The sequence below is a fragment of the Saccopteryx leptura genome, chromosome 2 (genome assembly GCF_036850995.1).
Source record: "Saccopteryx leptura isolate mSacLep1 chromosome 2, mSacLep1_pri_phased_curated, whole genome shotgun sequence".
In the NCBI taxonomy this organism is placed as follows: Eukaryota; Metazoa; Chordata; class Mammalia; order Chiroptera; family Emballonuridae; genus Saccopteryx; species Saccopteryx leptura.
In genome coordinates, this window is record NC_089504.1 from 325848902 (window position 1) to 325870184 (window position 21283).

General features: G+C 38.4%; 1 protein-coding gene across 2 annotated transcripts in view; it reads left to right on the forward strand.

The window, feature by feature from the left end:
• Positions 1–21283, forward strand: part of AATF (apoptosis antagonizing transcription factor) — a 182749-nt gene that overhangs the window by 79838 nt on the left and 81628 nt on the right. For both annotated transcript variants that reach the window (XM_066363221.1, XM_066363220.1), the window contains exons 9-10: positions 13550–13617; positions 15467–15547. In XM_066363221.1, the coding sequence (XP_066219318.1) occupies positions 13550–13617; positions 15467–15547 (149 nt within the window). The remainder of the gene's footprint in view (positions 1–13549; positions 13618–15466; positions 15548–21283) is intronic.

Here is a 21283-nt window from a genome sequence, read left to right on the forward strand (position 1 = left end):
ACCACCTTCTACAGGTTCTCCAGCCTTTCCAGTTTCTTCTGTTACTACAGTACAGTGTATTTATGTCCTTTTTCTTTTTCTGTGGCTTAGTTGTGTTTTTATGTTCTAGATTATGATTTACAACAGTGTTAAGATAGATAAGTGACTTACACCAAAATTCAGGTTACATCACCGTCGTAGGAATAGAACTGTGTCATAACCTGAGGACCCCTATATATGAGTCTATTTATATGAAATGTACAGAGTAGGCACATTTATAAAAGACAGGAAATAGATTAGTAATTGCCTAGAGCTGGGCGTGTTGGGGGTGAAGGGATAACAGCTAATGAGTGATGGGTTTCTTTTGGGAGTGATGAGAATTTTCTAAAATTGATTGTAGTGATGGTTACACAACTCTGTGACTATACAAAACCTTGAATTGTAAAGTTTAAAGTGGTGACTTGTATAGTATATGAATGATCTAAGTAAAGATTTTTAAGAGAGTGATCAACTATGTTAAATGTTGCGGACAGATCATGTAAGATGAGGACGAGAATTGACCATTTGTTTTAGCAACATGGAAGTCACTGGTGACCTTGACAAAAACTGTTATGGTAGAGTGATAGAGTGGGTTCAAAAAAAATGGAAAGAGAAAAATTGGAGACTGTGTAGCAACACTCAAAGAGATTTGCTATAAAGGGACTAGAGAAATGGGGCAGCAGATAGAAGGGGACGTGAAGGATGGGAAGAGATGTATTTTGTATGATGTTTATATGGTGATAGAAATGATCCAGTAGAGAGGGGAAAATGGGTGTTTTAGGAAGGAGGTGAGAAATGCTGGTGAGTACACAAGCAGAGAGGGGTTGGGCTGATGGACCATTCATCCATAGATATTGGAAGAAGGCAGAGTACATGAGTAAAGATGAAAGTAGATCAGGGATGGGAGCATGTGGAAGTTCTCATCTGAGTGCTTTTATTTTGTTTTACTTTATTTTTATTTTATTTTATAAGTTCAGAAGCCAAGAGTGAGAAGTGGCAGGAGTTGGTGGTTTGAGAAAAGAGGGTAGGAGACTGAGTGGATGCAGAAGCTATAGTCAAATTGTCAGTAGCACTGAAGGCCCACAAAAAGTAGTGCTAATGAATCAAAGTGAGTGAGGCCAGTTCACATGATCTTGGTTTTTTCTTTACCAGTTCAGTTGTGTGGATGCAAGTACTAAAATTTAACATGGTTTGGGGTTTTGCCAAGGAAGTTCAGGTACATAATCCTTATCTGCAATTCTGAAATTTAAAAAGGTCTGAAAACTCAGTGTTTTGGTTTAGCAAACCATTGTAGTGGCAATATCTGATCTGAATGGTTGTGAAGCTTTACAGCTCACAAAAATTAGGGGATCAGGGAACGTGCAGATACTCCAATTTCTGATGTTCTTGTTTAATTAAAAAACCCCAAATCCTTTTTATCACTTCATACTCATTTTGAAATATCCCCTAATTTTTGTGAGCAGTATATAGAAACCTATAAGGCTTTATTTATCTCAGTGAGAATAGTCAAATATTTTGCTATAGAAATAATAAGGTTTTTGTCTTTGGGGTGCTGCGGGGGCATTTATGGTACCGTATTTCCCTACGTATAAGATGTACTCTTTTCTGAAAAATTTGGGGTCTAAAAACTGGGGGCGTCTTATACAGGGGTTGTAGAAGTGTGGCATTTCAGATGCCATAGATGGAACTGAGGAGGAGGCAATATATGAAGATAGTGATTCGTCATCAGACACAGATGAGGACAAGCTAATGGATGGGCGTGTTGACAGTGATGAGGAGTTGTATGAATTTTATGATGAATAAAACTTGAGTTCAATAACTTTATGTAATACTTTTTTTTCAAATTTCGGGTCCCAAAATTAAGGTTCGTCTTATACATGGGGAAATACGGTATGTCCTAAAAATTCTGAATTGCAAGACACACCATCCCCAAGGGGTTGTGGATGTGTATGACAAAGGGACAGCATACAGGGGAGTTAAGGATGCATACAGCAGTGATTATCCTGATGAACTACAAGATCTCACCCACCTAAGCAGAGAAGTGAGCAGGTGAGGAGAGGATCCTGCTGAAAAGGTAGCAGGATCAATGGGTTATTGATTCTGGTGGGGTCAAAGAATTATTGGAGTCTGAATGCTAGAGGGAGAATGCTAGAAAGACAGGTTGAGGTTTGTTTCAGCTGGGCTTTTATCCTTACAGGACATAATTACAGAATAGAAGTTAGTACTACCCTTTCGGTTTCTCTCGTGAATCCTTTTTAGTAAAATTATCTCTAGTTCTGAATGGCTTTCTCTTTATTCTTTATTCTTTTAATACAAATGATATATTGTATGGTGCCATCAAAAGAAACATTGCCAAAGAATGCTCAGAAATAGTCCTTGTTAGAGCTGGTGTCCCAAAGAATATATAACCCCTCTCCTTTATTATAAAGATAGGAGAAAGAAAGATGCATACCAGGACATGTGTCTGATGTCTAGGGGACAGAATACTGAAAATTCTAAAAAATTGTTACTTTTGGTGTGGAATAATGCAATCACTTAGTCCTTGTAAAATTCATTTTATTTGTAGGAAAAGGAAAGGAAAAGCAAATTGATGAAAAAGAAGTTCCTTAGCATTTGCATCACCCAATTCTTATTCTGTCTTCACACATCAGATCTTAATACTGATAATGATTTACTTACACTTCTAGTTAATAATTAGACATTGGGAGGCACTATATGTCATGCCTAATGGAATATATGGGATGTGATGAGAAAGTTTCCTGTTTTGACTAATAAATTTTAATCCAAATGGCCAAGCCTAGTGAAATATTATGGCCTTTGAAATATTTTAGAACTTGTGCTGAGGAAAGTGTTACTTTATTCAATGAATGAATTTATCATCCCTTCCAAACCACAGGCCTTAGCTCTAGCTTCAGAGGGGAGGCTGAATCAGACAGTGGAAAAACTAATCAAATCCTTAAAGACCAAGGGCAGTGAGGCAGTTAGGCTGACTTTTTTCAGTGGTAGCCTCTAGCTGTACGTTTTCTTATTTTTTGTAACTTCAGTATAAAGATACACTTGGACTTTATTCACACATCTCTATTCCCCTCCATTCTTCCCTTTATTATTTTTCTTGTAAATATTGTACTTGCCATTGCAGAAATTGGGTGCTTTCACCCTTTTATCACAATATCTAGAAAACTGCTTGCTACTTAAGTTACATTTTAGAAATATTATTGAGTAATCACTATATGCAAGGTAGTATGCAGAGTTCTGTGGGAGGTGAGATTCTGAGTCGGTCTATACCAGTGGTAGTCAACCTGGTCCCTACTGCCCACTAGTGGGCATTCCAGTTTTCATGGTGGGCGGTAGCGGAGCAACCAAAGTATAAATTAAAAAATAGGTTTAACTATAATAAGTTGCTTTATAGATTTATTCTGCCAAACTTAGCGAAAATCTGACATAACGTACTTGGTAAGTAATTATTATTATATGCTTTAACTTGCTGTAATTCTACTTTATAAATCACCATTACTGTGGAACCGGTGGGCGGTTAGAAAATTTTACTACTAACAGAGATACAAAAGTGGGCAGTAGGTATAAAAAGGTTGACTACCCCTGGTCTACACCCTGCCCTTAGGAAGCCTACAGCCAAGCAACAGATGATATAATAGAAACAACCAGAAGGCTTAGTGAGGGGGCATTAAAGAATTCAGAGGGAGGAATTAATAAAGTTTGGGAGAATTAGAGAATGCTTCAGGGAGGAGGAGATGGCATTTGATCGAGGTCTTCAAAGAAGGATAGATAGGGTTTTAGCCAGGATGAAATTGAGGAGGAGGCCTCTAGGTCCAGGGAACTGGATGATCAGAGTGTGGTGGGGGTATTAGTAGGTCATGGAAAGGGAATAGCAGTCAGTTGTTCAAACAGAATAAGTGATAATGGAGAAGATCACTTTTGCTCCAAATTACCAAGGTCTAGTTTAGAAAAGTCCTGTACATAATAGCATACTATTTGAGTACTGACTTACTATTTTTGTGAATTTTCTCTGCTTTTTATATTTTCTTCCATTCTTCTTTTCATATCTTGTTATCTACTATTGAAATCAATAGAAAGGAAAATTGAATTATTGCACTTGTTCATTGTTAGCAGCTCTGATAATTTAGTTGTGGAAGGTGATGAATTTTTTTGTCTTAAATGGGGTTTTGTAATTGCAGTGTTATTTGATGTTGACAATATTTCTATTTATTGAATATTTAACATTCTGCTAAATGCTTTACTTTTATCATCTTTTAAAATCCCAAATCACTTTATGAGGTACAATTATTACCACTTTATGGATGAGGAAACTGAGTCTCAAAGAGGTGAAATAATTTGTCCCAAATTGTTTAGCTAGTCAGGGGCATAGCTGAAATTCAAAACCCATCTCAGATGCCAAAGTCACAGCATTATTCCAAGTCATTGGCAGATATTCACAGTTATATTGAACTGTGCAGCACACATACCCATGTAATTGAAAACTCATATCTAGAAGTATTAGATCTTGGGAAATGGGAGCCTGCAACTGTGATTTAACAAACCTATTTCATAGATAAAATATATTTAATAGAAAACACGATATTGAAATTAATGCAAATCTTTATTGCAGAAATGTCATGATACCTTTCTTACAATAAAAGGACCACCTGACCAGGCAGTGGCGCAGTGGATAGAGCGTCAGGCTGGGATGCAGAGGACCCAGGTTCGAGACCCCGAGGTTGCCAGCTTGAGCATGGGCTTGTCTAATTTGAGCAAAAGCTCACCAGCTTGGACCCAAGGTTGCTGGCTCGAGCAAGGGGTTACTCGGTCTGCTGAAGGCCCACAGTCAAGGCACATATGAGAAAGCAATCAATGGACAACTAAGGTGTCGCAACGAAAAACTGGTGATTGATGCTTCTCATCTCTCTCCGTTACTGTCTGTCCCTATCTATCCCTCTCTCTGACTCTTTCTGTCTCTGTAAACAAACAAAACAAACAAATAGTCTGACCAGGTGGTGGCGCAGTGGATAGAGCGTCGGACTGGGATGCGAAAGACCCAGGTTCGAGACCCCTAGGTCGCCAGCTTGAGCATGGGCTCATCTGGTTTGAGCAAGAATTCACCAGCTTGGGCCCAAGGTCGCTGGCTCGAGCAAGGGGTTGCTCGGTCTGCTGAAGGCCCATGGTCAAGGCACATATGAGAAAGCAATCAATGAACAACTAAGGTGTCGCAATGTGCAACGAAAAACTAATAATTGATGTTTTTCATCTCTCCATTCCTGTCTGTCTGTTCCTGTCTATCCCTCACTCTGACTCTCTCTCTGTCTGTAAAAAAATAAAAAATAAAATAAAATAAACAAATAAAAGGACCAACTCAAAGATACTACAAAAAGGGTTAGGGTATGGGGCAGTGGTTAGAGGAGGCACAAACCATCTGTTTCTTCTTGTTTTCCTGAGAAGATCAACTTTTTTTTTGGGAAATGAGACCCAAGAGGGAGGATAGATCTACATTATTTTAACAGTAAAAGAATGAGAACTGTTTTAATAACTTTTTATTCATTTGGGTTAAATAGCATTTGTTTTTGTTTTTTAAATTCAACTGCCCTTGGGATGTTTAAAAAAAAAAAAAAAGATAATTCTCACCCACTTAAACCACATAGTTCTCTAGGTCCAATGTAAGACACATCAGAAGGAGACTATTGTTTAGGGAAGAGGAATTGCTGATAATGGTAACAACAAAAACAAGTAGGTTCCTCAGTTGCTTACATGGATAATTTTACTCTGCATTAGAGTCAGGGTATTATGTAATTACTGTTGTTTAAAACCAAAAAGGAGTGTGTATGTGTATAAAGTAAACAAAAAAAATGATCTTTTTTTCCAGAAATAATCCCCCCATGTATATATTATATTTATTGAGCTCCTTTAGTTGGCCAGTGCAGGGGATAGAATTATGAGCACAGTCAGATGTACTCTGCTTTCTGTGAAGCATATAGTCAGCTAGTGGAGGAAATGGACATTAATCAAGTAATTCACTAATAACATGTAAATTAAGCACAAGGGGTCCTCAGGTTACAGCAGTCTTGACTTAGGATATTTCGAGTTTACGACGCTCACTCCCATAAGAACTTAAAAGAGTCGAGACCTGTTTTGGCTTAAGCCATTCGCATGATACTTACAGACTATGTGGGCGAACTAGTTTGGTTGTATGTGGTGAAAGAATTCGCAGTAACTCGTATCCTGGAGCATGTAAAGGAATCAGCCCCTGTGACCCAGTATCTCCAGCACCTTCTGCAGGTTTTCCTGCCTCTCCAGCTTCCTCGTCCCACTAGGTCACTTTCTCCCACCTTGCAATGTCCCTTCCAGTGTACAAGCCAATTACAGGTATAAAGATAAGGAATTTTTTTTCACACTCATTTTTTGTCATTTTTTTCTGTTCTACAGTGCAGTGTACAGTACAGTATATTTATGTCCTTTTCCTTTTTCTGTGGCTTAATTGTGTTTTTATGTTCTAGATTATAATTTTACAACTGTGTTAGGATAGGAAGTGACTTAGACTAGGGTATGTTTCAACTTAGACCAAAATTCGGGTTAAGTCACTGTCATAGAAATGGAACTTTGTTGTAACCCGAGGACTCCCCTGTACAACAAAAACATAGGGTGTATGTGTGTAGAGGGTGCATATAAGAAAGGTTTCCCTCAGGAAGAGATGATTAAGCTGAGGTTTAATGAATGAGTAGAGGAGTGGATGTATGCTGGTAATGGTTAGGGAGACATGTTCCAGGCAGCTCAGATGCGCAAAATTGCTCCATGGTGGGCGTGAGCCTAGGAGCATTTTAGGTACAGAGAAAATGCTGGTGAGACTGGAGTGCGAGGGTAGAAGGCCAGCTAGAGAGGTAGATAAAGGGCAGGACTGTGTTGGGCCTTTAATAAGGTTGCAATAAGAGCACTGTCTTTTGGCATATTTGCATTTTGAAAATATTACTCTGACTATAATGAGAAGAGCAAAATGGAGGGAGGGGCAAGAGCAAATTTTAGTAAGGAAATTATACTAATGCAGGTGAGATCATGTCTGTTTTATTCTTTATTGTTTTTCTAGTTTACCCAATAAATATTTATGGGATGAATAAAGAAAATAATAGCCTATATTAGGGTATAGGCAGTGGAGATAGGAAAAATGGACTGATTCATGAGTTAGTGGATTACATATAATAAGACTTGGAGATAGATTAGATATTGAGCGTAAGGAATTCCAGGAGCAACTCCTAGGTCATTGAAGCCTTGAGAATAGAATGAAACTCTAGGGGAAAGCATATGGAGTGACAAGAAAAGAAAGCTTGGAACTGACTCTTGAAGAATATTAGCATTTAATGTTTGGGTAGAGGAGCTGGCTGAATATGGAATAAAGCAATGGAGGTGTCTCCAAGATTCCAAGAAAAGAGTGCTTTATGAAGGTGAGATTGTCCAGTGTCACTTACTGCCCAAAGAATGGGCAAAGCATCTGAATAAACATTTCTCCAAAGAAAATATACAGGTGGCCAGTAAACACAGGAAGATACTCAGCCTCATTAGCCATCAGGGTAATGCAAAACAAAACCATAAAAATATGAGATGATATTTTACATCCACTAGGATGACTATCATCAAAGTCAGATAATAACAAGTGCTGACAAGGATGTAGACAAATTGGACCTGTCAAACACTGCTGGGAGTGTAAAGTGCAGCTACTTTGGAAAACAGGCAGGTGAAGTTCCTCACAATTTTAAACATAGAGTAACTATATGGACCTAGTGGCTCACTTTTAGGTATATACCCTAGAGAAATAAAAGCATATGTTTATACAAAAATTTGTGATGAATGTTTATAGCAGCATTATTCATAATAACCATGAAGTGGAAACAACTAAAATGTCCCTCAACCAATGAATTGTTAAACAAAATATGCTATACCATATAATGGAATATTATTCAGCCATAAAGAGGAACAAAGTACTGACACATGGATGGACAGCATCAACATGGATGAACCTTGGAAACACACTAAATGAAAGAAGCCAGTCATAAAAGGCTGGCTTTATTGTGTAATCCCATTTGTATGAAATGTCCAGAATGAACATATCATAAAACAGAAAGATTAGTGGTTGTTTAGGGTCATGGGGGCACGCGATTAAGGTATACTGGGGATGCCAGCTAATAGGTACGGGTGGGTATGAAAGTGTACCAAAATTAAACATGGTGATAAGTGCGTAATTCTGAATTTACTAAAATACGCTAAATTATATGTATTTTGAATGGACTGATTGTAAGTGAATTATATCAGATATGTTAACAATTATTTGGCATTATCTGCAGCAAATAAAATAAATGTCATTAATATTATTTTAGTGTGTTGCCATATTTAGAAAACAATATTCCTGAGGGTTTTAATCAGCATTTCCTCAATCCTCCTGCCCCTTTTTCCTCTGTAGGAATTGTAAAATTTCTCAGTGTGAATTTGCAGACTGGGAAGATTTTCCAGAAACACCTATATTCTTTTTCTCTGGGCAATGCTGCTTTAATACAGACAAATTCTTCTTGGGTTCTCCATTAACTAAGAAATGTTAGCAATACTAGGGTGCTAAGAAGTCCCATAGGATAAAAATTAACCATATTTGCAGGTTTTTCCCTAATTACTTGCATATTTTAAAATAATATATACTACTGTTCATTTATCAATTTTAGTCATTTATTAAATCATCTTAGTTCTCCATTCTCTTGGTGTATTATTGTCACAGTTTTGTGAAAACAAGTCAGTGTTAGCACTTGTGACTAAATGAATGTTGTTCACAAGTAATTTACTGTAATTAGATTTCCTTACAAGTTTGGGGTTTTTTTTAGAGCTAATACTGCCTGTTTTAAAACAATTTGCTTTGTTTTCCATGTATCTCTTGGTATTTTCCTCTATTTTCTCAAAATGCCTTGAGTATATATAATAACCTGTCACTTTCCCTCTCCTTCTGCCCCTCGTGACCTTCCTCCTAAAGTTCCCCGGGCTCTGTTCTGTCCCGGAACAGCCGCTCCCTGGGCCACTGCCATCTGTAAGTCTTGGGACTTGCCTTAGCTTCTTTCCTGAGTTATACCTGTTTCTTAACATCTTTTTCTTTCTTGCTGTATGCTCTCATTTTATGGAAGCACATCTTCCTGTGAAAGTGTGTGGAAAGTAAATTGTTAAGTCCTTGCATGTGTGAAAATGTCTTCATGTAATTCTCATTCTTGGTTAACTTTGGCTGTGTATGGAATTTGAGATTGAAAGTCAATTTCCTCAAAAATTTGAAGACGTTGCTCAGATGTCCGTTGCTCATATCTCCTTTGGTATCTGCTGTTGCTATTGAGATGTCTAATCTCATTTAGAGTTTTATTCCTTAGTAGGTAGGGTGACTGCATATTTATTATCAAAACTGGGACACTTGAGGTGCTCACCTGAAAGAATACAAGGACAACAGGCGTATACCAGGACCCTGGGGTAAACTAGGACATGAGGTCACCTTCTTTATATGTGACCTATTTTTTCTCTAATCATTTAGGATCTTTTCTTTGCCTCTAGTGTTCCACATTTCATGATGATGCGTCCTGGGAAAAATCTTTTTTCACTTATTGTACTAGATCTTTGTAGACTCATTCCTGTCCTTTGATTTGGGGAATTTTTCATTATTTTTTAAGTAATGTTCTCCCAGCCTTTGATAGTCAGATGTTTGATGTTCTGGATTGCCTTCCAGATGTTTTTCTTCTCTCACAAATAAGGAAGGGGATATCTCCTTTTGCCTCTTTTATATGTGAAAAATTTTCATATGTTTATCTTCCAGTCCTATTGAAAATTAAAATTTTCTCTCTTTGCGTTCAGTTTCCTGTTTCTCAGCATCCTGTTCTTATGGAAGTGTATCACTTATTTGAGGGTGTTGTAAGTTTTTCCTCCACCCCTCCCTTCTTTTCTCCCTTCCTCCCTTCGTCCATGCCTCCCTCCCTTCCATCTAAGGTCCTCCCTACCCCTCTCACTTCCGCATTCCTTTCTTGAGTCCCTTTTTTCTATTTGTTTTGGTCTGTGTCTGAGGCTTTCCTCAGATGCTGCTGATCCTTAACTGTCTCTTCATATTTAAGAGGAAGGCGTTCAGAAGTATCTCCAAAATCTGACCATACTTTTTGGCTCCTTTGTAATTGTGTTGTGAACTTACCTCTTTTGGTTATAATATCCTAGAATGTCAGAACTTGGAAGTTTTATTTCCTGGGGAGAACGGAGATCAGCCATGCAGTTTCCTGCCTCGGCAGTTTTATATCTGGGTCCTAGTGTTCTGTGTATAGGGTGTGGGAAAAAGGTAGAAGGCCCCAGAGATTAGCATAGCCCTTTCCCATATACCTCATCCCAGCCTTCTGCACCTCGTATTTCTCAGTCTGGAGCTTCTGGAGCTCAGTTTTTCCATAGAATAAAAGCCTCCTTTCTCCCAGTGAGAGGAGGTGGTAAGAGAGGGTTAGTCACTTGGCTGTGTGGGATAATGGGGAAGGCCCAGTAATTCTGTCCCCTCCCTTCTGCACCTTTCATGGTAACTGTCACTCCAAGGGCTCATCCTCACAGGGCTTCTGTGGGCCTAATTAGCTCCACCCTCACCTTTATTCCCTTCAGGCACTTGAGTGATAACTTCCTGTTACTCCTCCATCTCCTGTCTTTGAAAAATTTATGAAAATCTGCTCTCATTAGCTCTCCCTTTCTCTTCTTTCTTGTGGGTTAATACATTTATTTTATTCCTCTACTGTCTTTTAGAGGGCTTGAGAAGGGAGAAGAGATAAACTAATGTGTTCAATCTGCCATTTTTAACTGATTCTGGCATGCATTTTTCTAGGCAAAGTATTATAAATGCTGATTAGGTGCTGAGTAGTACTAGCGGTGCTATTCCTCATGTATGTGTTATGGGTTAAATAGGTTTCTGTGGGCTGACCTGGAAACCTAACTACATCTATGATTTTCCCCTAGAACTAGAGAAACAATCAAGCCTTTCTGAGTTGACTCTCTGGAGGAATTATAACAGGCTAGAACAAAAATATTTTATACATCTCTCCATTTCCCGAGTCACATAGAAAATTACAAATACTGTGTCACAGTTGTCAGAATTAAAAGCTCCAATAACTGTAACCAAAATTTGAATTTTAATGGAAAAGTTTGTTCAAAAAGTTCAGCTATAAAAATTTAACTGAGAAGCAAAATTAAATTCTCTAGCAATACCCTTAATGCTTCATTTTTTTCTACAACTTTTTTGAAAGCATTTTTCCTAGTTAAATTTAAACTTAGTGATAGGGATAGCTGTGGGAAATGGTAATGGCCACGGGAATAGTTTTCTTGTATTTTCTTGCTACTGTCTTACTCCTACCATGCATACAACAGGATCTTCTGAAATGCTGGACTCAACAAACCAGCCAGATAGACCTTCTAATCACAAATGACTAAGAATAGCTGCACAAGACACTTGGGTGGCAAAAATGTGACCCAGAATAGGTCAGAATATGCTGGAAAGTAAACGCTGCAGCAGCCTGGTGTTTGAATTGCAGAGGCCACTGTGAGTGTAATGAATCCACTGCGGTTGTGCAGCTCCAATTCTCAGCCTCCGGGCAGGGCATATGGGGCTTTCTTCCAGAGGATCACCCCTTTGTGCTGGGGCAGCCTTCCATGAGGACTTGCTCCCAGTGGCCATGACAGCCCCAGTCTCAGGGGATCAGAGATGATTAGGAAAACCAGGAGCAACTGAACAAGGTAAGGGCAGTGAGATGCAGTTGTTCCATTATTTTTCTTCTCTTTTACTTCTTTCTTTTTCTTCTTTCTCTTTTTATCTTAAAAAATATTTTATTACTAACCTCTCCCCCTCCTCCCTTCCAGCCTTGCTCTTGACAGCATATTGACTGGAGACCAGAAGCCCATTTTGGCTTAGCCTACGGGGCAGCTGTTTACCAAGTAGCAGTGTTACACAGGTTTACTGTGTCGTCTGTCTGTGTAACACTGGATTTGGATCTTGTATTTAGCTGCCAGAAGTGACTGTGATGAAGTAGGAGAGATAAACTGATAGATTGGCTGCCAGAAAGATGTTGGGAATCAATCAGATAAACAGGGTAGAGAAATAGCTTGCTGTTTTCTAGTGATAATAAACCAGTGGCCTCTGGTCCCCGCATTTTTTAAGCATAATTGCTGTAGTAATAATGTCCAGAATAAGCAAATGAAAAAAGTATCACAGGCGGTTTTATAATTGCACTTGAGATATCCTTTTCCCTTTTGCAATAAAGATTCATCTTGTATGGAAATTAATATTTTTATAAATTTGTTTTACTTCTTCTAGTGCCTGCTTACATAAACAAATGAAAATGAGAGCATGGTCTACTTTCATAGGAATTTATTCCTCCTCCTCTATTCTCCCACAGACTTAAGCTATTTAACTTGGTGAAATATCTATGTATTGCTACCATGCCTTTCTTACAAAACAATTACTTATTTTTGTAAAGAAACAAGTTTTAAAGTCAAATCTGTATTATTGACAGATGATTAGCAGGAACTGGTGTATTTTGGTGTCTCCTCTTAGATTTCTCTCAGAAGATTTTTGGAATTTTAATCTCTCTTGCTGTTTCCCTGCATACATATAGCACTTGTATAGGAGAGGGAAATGCAGGTTTATTATTGTAATTTAAAATTCTCCTCCTTTAATGTTTAACTTTTAAATCCGTTGTTTCTCTTCCCTCAAGACTTTAAGATCCAATGCAAATGCTTAAGTCTGAGTGAAAGGTATAGATTAAGATTTGATTGTACACACTGGACTGCCCAGGACTAAGAAGGAGAGTAGGTTAGAGTTCACATGGAGTTAATTGTATAGGATGAGAGACTGGTTTTCTGTGTTGTATTTGCAGTATGCACATACATCTTTCTTTAAGTTCCCTCTTAACATGATTGTGGCTGTGAACATGTCAGTGTCATATATGGTTAAATCACTTACTGGTCAGCAGCATGGAGTACTGGCTATGGAAAGTAGGAGAATGAAGTCCACACTTTTAATTATATGTAATAAAGGCCTTTGCCTGAGGGAGACCTTCCTGACTGTTGGAGGGTATAGGTCAGAAGTTAACCATGTACCATTATCCTATTGGTGAGAATCTGATGCATCTTCCTTGTGCCACACAGCCCTTCCCACCTGACCTTTTAAAGATTCTCCATTGATATCGATGAGGTGGACAAAACTAATCATAAAAATAGTGACGGGAATGTTGCAGATTCATTGATTCTTTTGAAATGAACTGCAGTACAATAAGTCTTCCAAATGGACTTCTATTCTCTGCTATTGCTATAGCCACCTTTTTAAAGATGTATAAATATGAAAGGGTTAATGGGAATTCAGTCATGCTCTTGCCACTGGGTTGTCCCTTATTGATTGTAGTTTTAGAGATGTTGTTATGCCATTCAGAATTCCTACTGTGCACTTTTAAAGTTAATTGGTGCTGGAAGATGATAAATAAATCAGTTGCTTTCCTTTTTCCCCTAGCTCCTTCGAGAACTCATAGAACGGAAGACCAGCTCATTGGATCCCAGTGATCAGGTGGCCATGGGAAGGTAATTTAGTTACGGTTTTCTGTCTATGCAAGCAGCCTACATAATAGTTTCTCTCTTTGATTCCCCTTAATTCTGCCTCTAAGGCAATGATTGGCCCTATAATTATAAAAGTTGAGTAAGATTATAAGAGCTAGAAAGACAAAGTGATGGCAACCCTAATTGTTTACCCTCCATTGCCATAAGTACAGTTTGAATAAGAGATGATAAAACATCTATATATATTTGTTGTAGGGTTTGTTTTTCAAAGTCCTTCTTATGTTCTCTGATCTCTGGTTTGGGTTGTGGTTGCATCTGTATCAATCTCTGACCAGTGGGTAAAAAGCAACCTCAAATGTGTGCTCTCAGCTGTCAGATGTGGAACTGTGCACAACAGGTTCCTTGCTCAGAGTCGAATCTGCTTTGTTAGAGTCTGCCCTAATTTAGACCTCCACCCCTTCAGTAAAAGCTTCAGCACAATTAAAAATGGAACGTGGCAGCATTACCCAGATGTCAGGGTAGAATGTAAAGTAGTGAAGGAAGGCTCTTGTGTGTATGCTTCATCCTGTGGTTGGAAAATAAAAAGGGCGTTTAGAGTGCTACCTAATGAATAGTGTACGTTTAAATAGCCATGAGCCATAATTTGCAAAAGCATTAAAGGAAACAAAAGCAGCAAGTGCCAGAATGGGATTCTGTGCAGAGATGCATGTGGAGAATGCAGTGAAAAATCTGTGTTGACGAAATAATTTTATTTGAGTAAAACATTATTTGAATTTTAGGGTAGGATGTTGTTGGTATTTTCTGTCTCTCTGGAATGTTATAGAGAGCTGTTCACTATAAATTTAATGTGATAGAGCAAATTGTATTTAAGTGGTGATTATATTGTACATTTATCTCACTTTACAATAAAATAGATTATGGTAATTAAGATTATATTAAGATTACAGTAATTGGATTTCCCTAGATTTTTTTCCCCCTGATGTTGAGTTTTTGTTGTATAAATCAGGTAAGATGACTAGCTGCTGCTGTTTTTCCTTCTTCGTTTTTTTACAGTTGTTCATCTGAGCAATTTATGAAGATTTTCTTAGCCTAATATCTTTTATTTGAAATATTAATTCTTTTTAATCTACAATGACTGCAGAATATGTGAGTCTTGTTTGGATCCTAACTCAAACCAACTGTCAACATTGAGACAATCTGGGAAATTTGAAGACTGACCAAATAAATATTTGATAGTAAAGAATTATTGTTAACTTTTTTTAGGTATGACAGTGGTATTGAGATTATATTACAGGTTGGGGAGGAGAGCCCTTATCTTTTAGCAGTACATTCTGAAATATTACAGATTAAATTAAAAAACAAATAAAATAACTGTAAGACTGGTGTCAGTAGTGGATAATTATTTTGAAAATTAGCAAAAACTGGAAAGCACAAGAAAAAGCAGTTGAATATTAACAAAGGTAAAATAAGATTTGAAGAATTTATGTGTTTTAAACCACACAGCATTTGCAATATTAGTACTAGAACTTGCTGCACAGCTAAAACATTAAAAGCAAACCCAAGCAGCTGTACTCAATTTGATGGGTTTCTCTACAGACTAGTAGATTTAGTGCTTGTCACAGCAACTCCAAATACTAAAGAGCATTGTTAACCAAATTTGCCATAGAATTTCCCAGCTGCCATTTGTTTTTTTCACCATTGCACAAATCCTCTTCAATTGATTAGTCGCTTTGGCCCCAGACTATCTCGAGGAACTTAATGTAGGTTGATGATTTCTTTCTGCAGGGTTGTTAGTGGGAAAAATTCCAATTTGTCAATACGTATAACTATTTCTGTTAGTGATGATGCATAACATGGCTTGTGAATTTCCCAGGCAGTGGCTTGCAATCCAGAAGTTACGAAGCAAAATCCACAAGAAAGTAGATAGGAAAGCCAGCAAAGGAAGGAAACTTCGGTGAGTTGCTTTTTAGAAAAAAATTTAACGTTATGTTAATATCTCTTTTCTTGCATTTTATCTTTTGTGTCATTTTTCTATTCTGATAATTCTGTTTTTAAGGATCAGAAGAATAACTGAAATGCTGTGTGGGACTTTTTTTTTTGACTCGGTTGAAATTGTCTTAGTTTTAAAAAGTGCTTTCTGTAGAACAATATAAAAATTTTATTTTGGAGTCTTATTTAGAATAGGATTATATTGATTCATTTCATGATGCTATATGTGTATATAAAGATATACAGAATTCTAAAAAGGTATAAATAAAGATTCCAGATATTGTTAACAGTGTGCTTAAATGAGATGGGAAATAGAATTTTTATGAGATAACTGAGAAATTTCTGACTATAGGAAAGCCCTCAACCCTGTGATCTCTTTAAGAAGCCTTATAAATATGCAGATTAAAAAAAAAGGAATGAGAATAGAAAGTGACATTTCTATGCTTTTAGACTTAGAGTCCTTGTAATTATATATATTACATAGTATCATTCACACAAAGCTTCCATGTCAAAGAAACAATTATAATTCAGGTGCACATTGAAAAAAAAAAATCTTAAACTAATTGTGTTAGAGGACAGTTTTAGGCAGGTAGCTAATCTCACATCCTTATTAGAGCCTGCCTATCATTAAATTCCCTTTGGACATATGTGGATCTATCTCACTTTTAAATACCTTCAGAGAAGCAGATTTTACAACTACGTTAATGAACCTGTTTGATTATTTAACAAAATTCATTAGGAAATGCTTATTTTTCTTTAACTTTGCAGAAATGAACTTTTTTCATGTGTTGAAATTTCCAAGTCTTCATATCTCTCCAGGTTTATTTTTAGAGTAGTGGTTAAGAGCATGTACTCGAGAGCCAGACTGCCAGAGTTTGAATCCCAGCTCTGACATCGACTAGTAGTTACTTTGGGCCAAGACCCTTAAACTCTCTGTGCTAGTGTCTTCATCTGTAAAATGGGGATGACAGTAGTACAGGCCTGCAGGGTTGCTGTGAAGATTACGAGAGTAAGTATACGCGCAGCTCTTAGAACAGTGCCAGGAACATAGTAAACACTATATAAGTATTTGTTGCTATTATTACCATTATCATTATTCCAAGGCTGGGCCTGTCTCCTGCTCCATGCTCATATGCATGCCTCATTTATACCTGTCTCTTCTACAGTCTACCCCTGTATAAACTTTAAAAAGAAAGTTAGTAATGGTACTTTATAATTGGCCCAAGCTTATTCTTTAATTTTGAGATCAAATTTTTCTCTAATACTGTGCTTTAAAAAATTATAGCTTTATGAGGCAATACGTGTTCTGTACGGAGGAGCCCAGGATTTCAAATCAGAAGACTTGGGTTCAAATTCTGGCTGTGTCTCACTATGTAAATTTAATTGTTCTTTATTCTCTAGAACTCACTTTTCCCATTTATTTTATTTTTATTTTTATTTTTTTTCTGAAGTTGGAAACGGGGAGGCAGTCAGACAGACTCCCGCATACGCCTGACCGGGATCCACCAGGCATGCCCACCAGGGGGTGATGCTCTGCCCATCTGGGGCGTCGCTCTGCTGCAACCAGAGCCATTCTAGCGCCTGAGGCAGAGGCCACAGAGCCATCCTCAGCGCCCGGGCCAACCTTGCTCCAATGGAGCCCTGGCTGCGGGAGGGGAAAAGAGAGACAGAGAGGAAGGAGAGGGGAGGGGTGGAGAAGCAGATGGGTGCTTCTCCTGTGTGCCCTGGCCAGGAATTGAACCTGGGACTCCCGCACACCAGGCCGACGCTCTACCACTGAGCCAACCGGCCAGGGCACTTTTCCCATTTACTAAATGGAGATAATAATCCCTACTTTATAGGCCCTGGCCGGTTGGCTCAGCGGTAGAGCATCGGCCTAGCGTGCGGAGGACCCGGGTTCGATTCCCGGCCAGGGCACACAGGAGAAGCGCCCATTTGCTTCTCCACCCCTCCGCCACGCTTTCCTCTCTGCCTCTCTCTTCCCCTCCCGCAGCCAAGGCTCCATTGGAGCAAAGATGGCCTGGGCGCTGGGGATGGCTCTGTGGCCTCTGCCTCAGGCGCTGGAGTGGCTCTGGTCGCAACATGGTGACGCCCGGGATGGGCAGAGCATCGCCCCCTGGTGGGTAGAGCGTAGCCCCTGGTGGGCGTGCCGGGTGGATCCCAGTCGAGCGCATGCGGGAGTCTGTCTGACTGTCTCTCCCTGTTTCCAGCTTCGAAAAAAAAAAAAAAAAATCCCTACTTTATAGATTTGGTTTGAAGATTAAAATAATGTGTAAATGTCTGGTACATAGTCAGCATTCAAAAGTGTTAGTTTTTCTTGCACGTATTTGCATTAGTGTTGTAAATATTTATATAAGCTCTTCAAAAAAATTGAGGGAGGGAAATATGCCTTTTCTACATACTTTACTGTTATCAATTTTAAAATTATGGGGCAGGTAGCTAATAGTTGTGTATCCCTTGAGAACAAGAATTGTGCTGCTTTATCCTTTAAGACAATTTCAACCTTATTGTCCACTGTCATACCTTGTAGACATTAGTCAGTATTATTTGGATGAATATGACAGTAAAATGAACATCCTCATCAGGTCATGAGAGATGCCTGTAAGTCTAAACATGACACAGATAAAGAAATTTGGACAAATGTTGGAGAAGTGAGCATGGCAAATAACTTAGAACTATGGGTCTGTGGTTCCCCAAATCAGAATAAACTTATCAGAATAGTTATTTATCAGGTTAAAATAAAAAAATAAAATATGATTTTATTTTGATAGCAACTACTTTTCTTACGTTTGTTTATTAAACATTATTAAACTTCATCAGACGTTATATGTCACTACAATTATATATACTGCTCACAAAAATTATTTTATAGCTTCATATTCATTTTTAAATATTCCCTAATTTTTGTGAGCAGTAATACTTCTGTTTTTGTAGCATTTTGATAGTAATTGAGATTATAAGTCCCCATAAATCCAGAGGCATTTGACATCTTATTCTGTCAACAGGCAAGCAGGAGACAGACATTCTACTTAAACAGGGCTAAACATTAAAATACAAGAAGCAGCCCTGGCCGGTTGGCTCAGTGGTACAGCGTCGGCCTGGCGTGCAGAAGTCCCGGGTTCGATTCCTGGCCAGGGCACACAGGAGAGGCGCACATTTGCTCTCCACCCCTCCCCCTCTCTTTCCTCTCTGTCTCTCTCTTCCCCTCCTGCAGCGAGGCTCCATTGGAGCAAAGATGGCCCAGGCGCTGGGGATGGCTCCTTGGCCTCTGCCCCAGGCGCTGGAGTGGCTCTGGTCGTGACAGAGCGACGCCCCGGAGGGGCAGAGCATCGCCCCCTGGTGGGCAGAGCGTCACCCCCTGGTGGGCGTGCCGGGTGGATCCCGGTCGGGCGCATGCAGGAGTCTGTCTGACTGTCTCTCTCCATTTCCAGCTTCAGAAAAATACAATAAATAAATAAATAAATAAATAAATAAATAAATAAAATACAAGAAGCAGTTTATTAAAATAGAAGGAGGTTTTCCACTGAGGTTCTAGAAGCCATATTAGGAATGGGGTAACACCTATTCTGCCATGAGGAGTGTGTAGTCTGGAGAGTATGGCAGACAGTAAGTCAGGAAGTGAGACTGTGGGATCTGCCACGGAAGAGATCGTCCTGGTAAAGGGGTTACCTGGCTCACTCTGGGGGAACGCGGCCTGCTCAGGAAGACTTTCCATAAGGTGCAACATCCACACTTCACCCTGAGCAGATGAGCAACAGTTAGCCCACTGAAAGGCCAAAAAGAATAATGTTTGTAAAAATGCATCTTGAGAATATGCATGGACATTTGGGGAGCTGCAACTAATTTGTTTTGGCAGAGGCTTGAAATGAATCTGCAAGGATCAGGGATGAGGCCACCTGAGTAGTGGGTGCTAGATCATAGACATGACCCCATGGTCACTGACTTGAGCCCAAAGGTCGCTGGCTTGAAGCCCAAGGTCACTCTGCTGTAGCCACCCCCCATCCCCGTCAAGGCACATATGAGAAAGCAAACAATGAACTACGAAGAAGATGCAATGAAGAATTGATGCTTCTCATCTCTTCTTCTTCCTGACTGTCTGTATGTATCCCTCTCTCTGTCTCTGTCACAAAAACAAACAAACAAAAACAAATAAATGCCTGACCTGTGGTGACTCAGTGGATAAATTGTCAACCTGAAACGCTGAGGTCACCTGTTGGAAACCCTGGGCTTGCCTGGTCCAGTACATACGGGAGTTGGTGCATCCTGCTCCACCCCCTCTGCTCCTCCCTGTCTTCTCTCGCTTTCTCTCTCTCTCCTCTCTCTCTAAAAATGAATAAATAAAATCCAAGGTCTTCTCTTTAAAAAAAAGTTATTGAATATATTGTATTATAGTGTAAAGGTATTCTACAGAGGAGTGCTATTCAATAAAAATATATATTATGTATGTAATTGTAAATATTCTGGTAGCCATATTGAAAAACTAACATAAAACAGGTGAATCTAATTTTAATGTTTCATTTTAACCCCATATATCAAAAATATTTCAACAGTTTATTGTTTTAAAAATTATTAATTACATATTTTACATTCTTTTCTTTTTTTTGGTCCCACTCCATCAACATCTGGTTTGTATCTTAGAATTATAGCACAGTTCAGATAAGCCACATATCAAGTGCTCAGTAGCTACATGTGGCCAGTGGCTACTGGATTGGACATTACAACTATAGAGTATAGTTTCTAGTCTTTGTCCAGAAAGTGAATTAAACCTGTCTTTGGACACCAGCCAAGAATACTGTTCACTTTTTAGATGGATACTGAAGTTTGGTGAAACCTAAAGATATTAAAATATATTTATTAACAGTATTTATGCTTTATACTTAACTAAAATGGTTAGGTAAATATTTATGCTCTCACATACAGACATAACCTTTGGGAGGGCATTTTGACTCAGTTTTCAATTTTAAATATGTTTGCCTTTCAATTCACCAGCAATTTTACATCTCACAATTTATCCCATAGAAATATATGAACATAGTTATTTATGTGTAACTATCTTCAATTTTTTTTAAAAAAAGATTTCATTTATTGATTTTGAGAGAGAGAGAAGTGGGGGGAGGGAGCAGAAAGCATCAATTCATAGTAATTGCTTCTCACAAGTGCCTTGACCAGGCAAGCCCCAGGTCTCAAACCAGCAACCTCAGTGTTCCAGGCTGATGCTCCATCCACTGTATCACCACAGGTCAGGCTATCTTCACTTCACTTTTAACATGATTTTTAAAGGAGGGGCATCAATGGAAAGTTAAATAAATTATATTGACACAACAGAATATTCTGCAACTGTGAAAGAACATATACTATTATATATGGTTCAGTGGAAAAAGTTTAATGCCGAATATTAATTATGTTGCAATCTCATTTTTATGTGCAAAATGTATTAAATTTATATTTGTCTTCTATGTGCTTCAACCAGACTTAACGGTTTTAATCAACATGATTATTTCTGTAGGATCGGACTAGAGTGGGCTTGTCAGTCCTCTATACATTTCTGTTTGGATTCTTTTTATAATAATTATTTTTTATAATCAGGAGATAATTTAAAAAAACAAATTTGAGATTTTGTTTTTACATCTTATAAAAAAATGAAGAATTGGAAGCAATCAATATAAATGTTCAAAAATAAGCCTGACCTGGTGGTGGCACA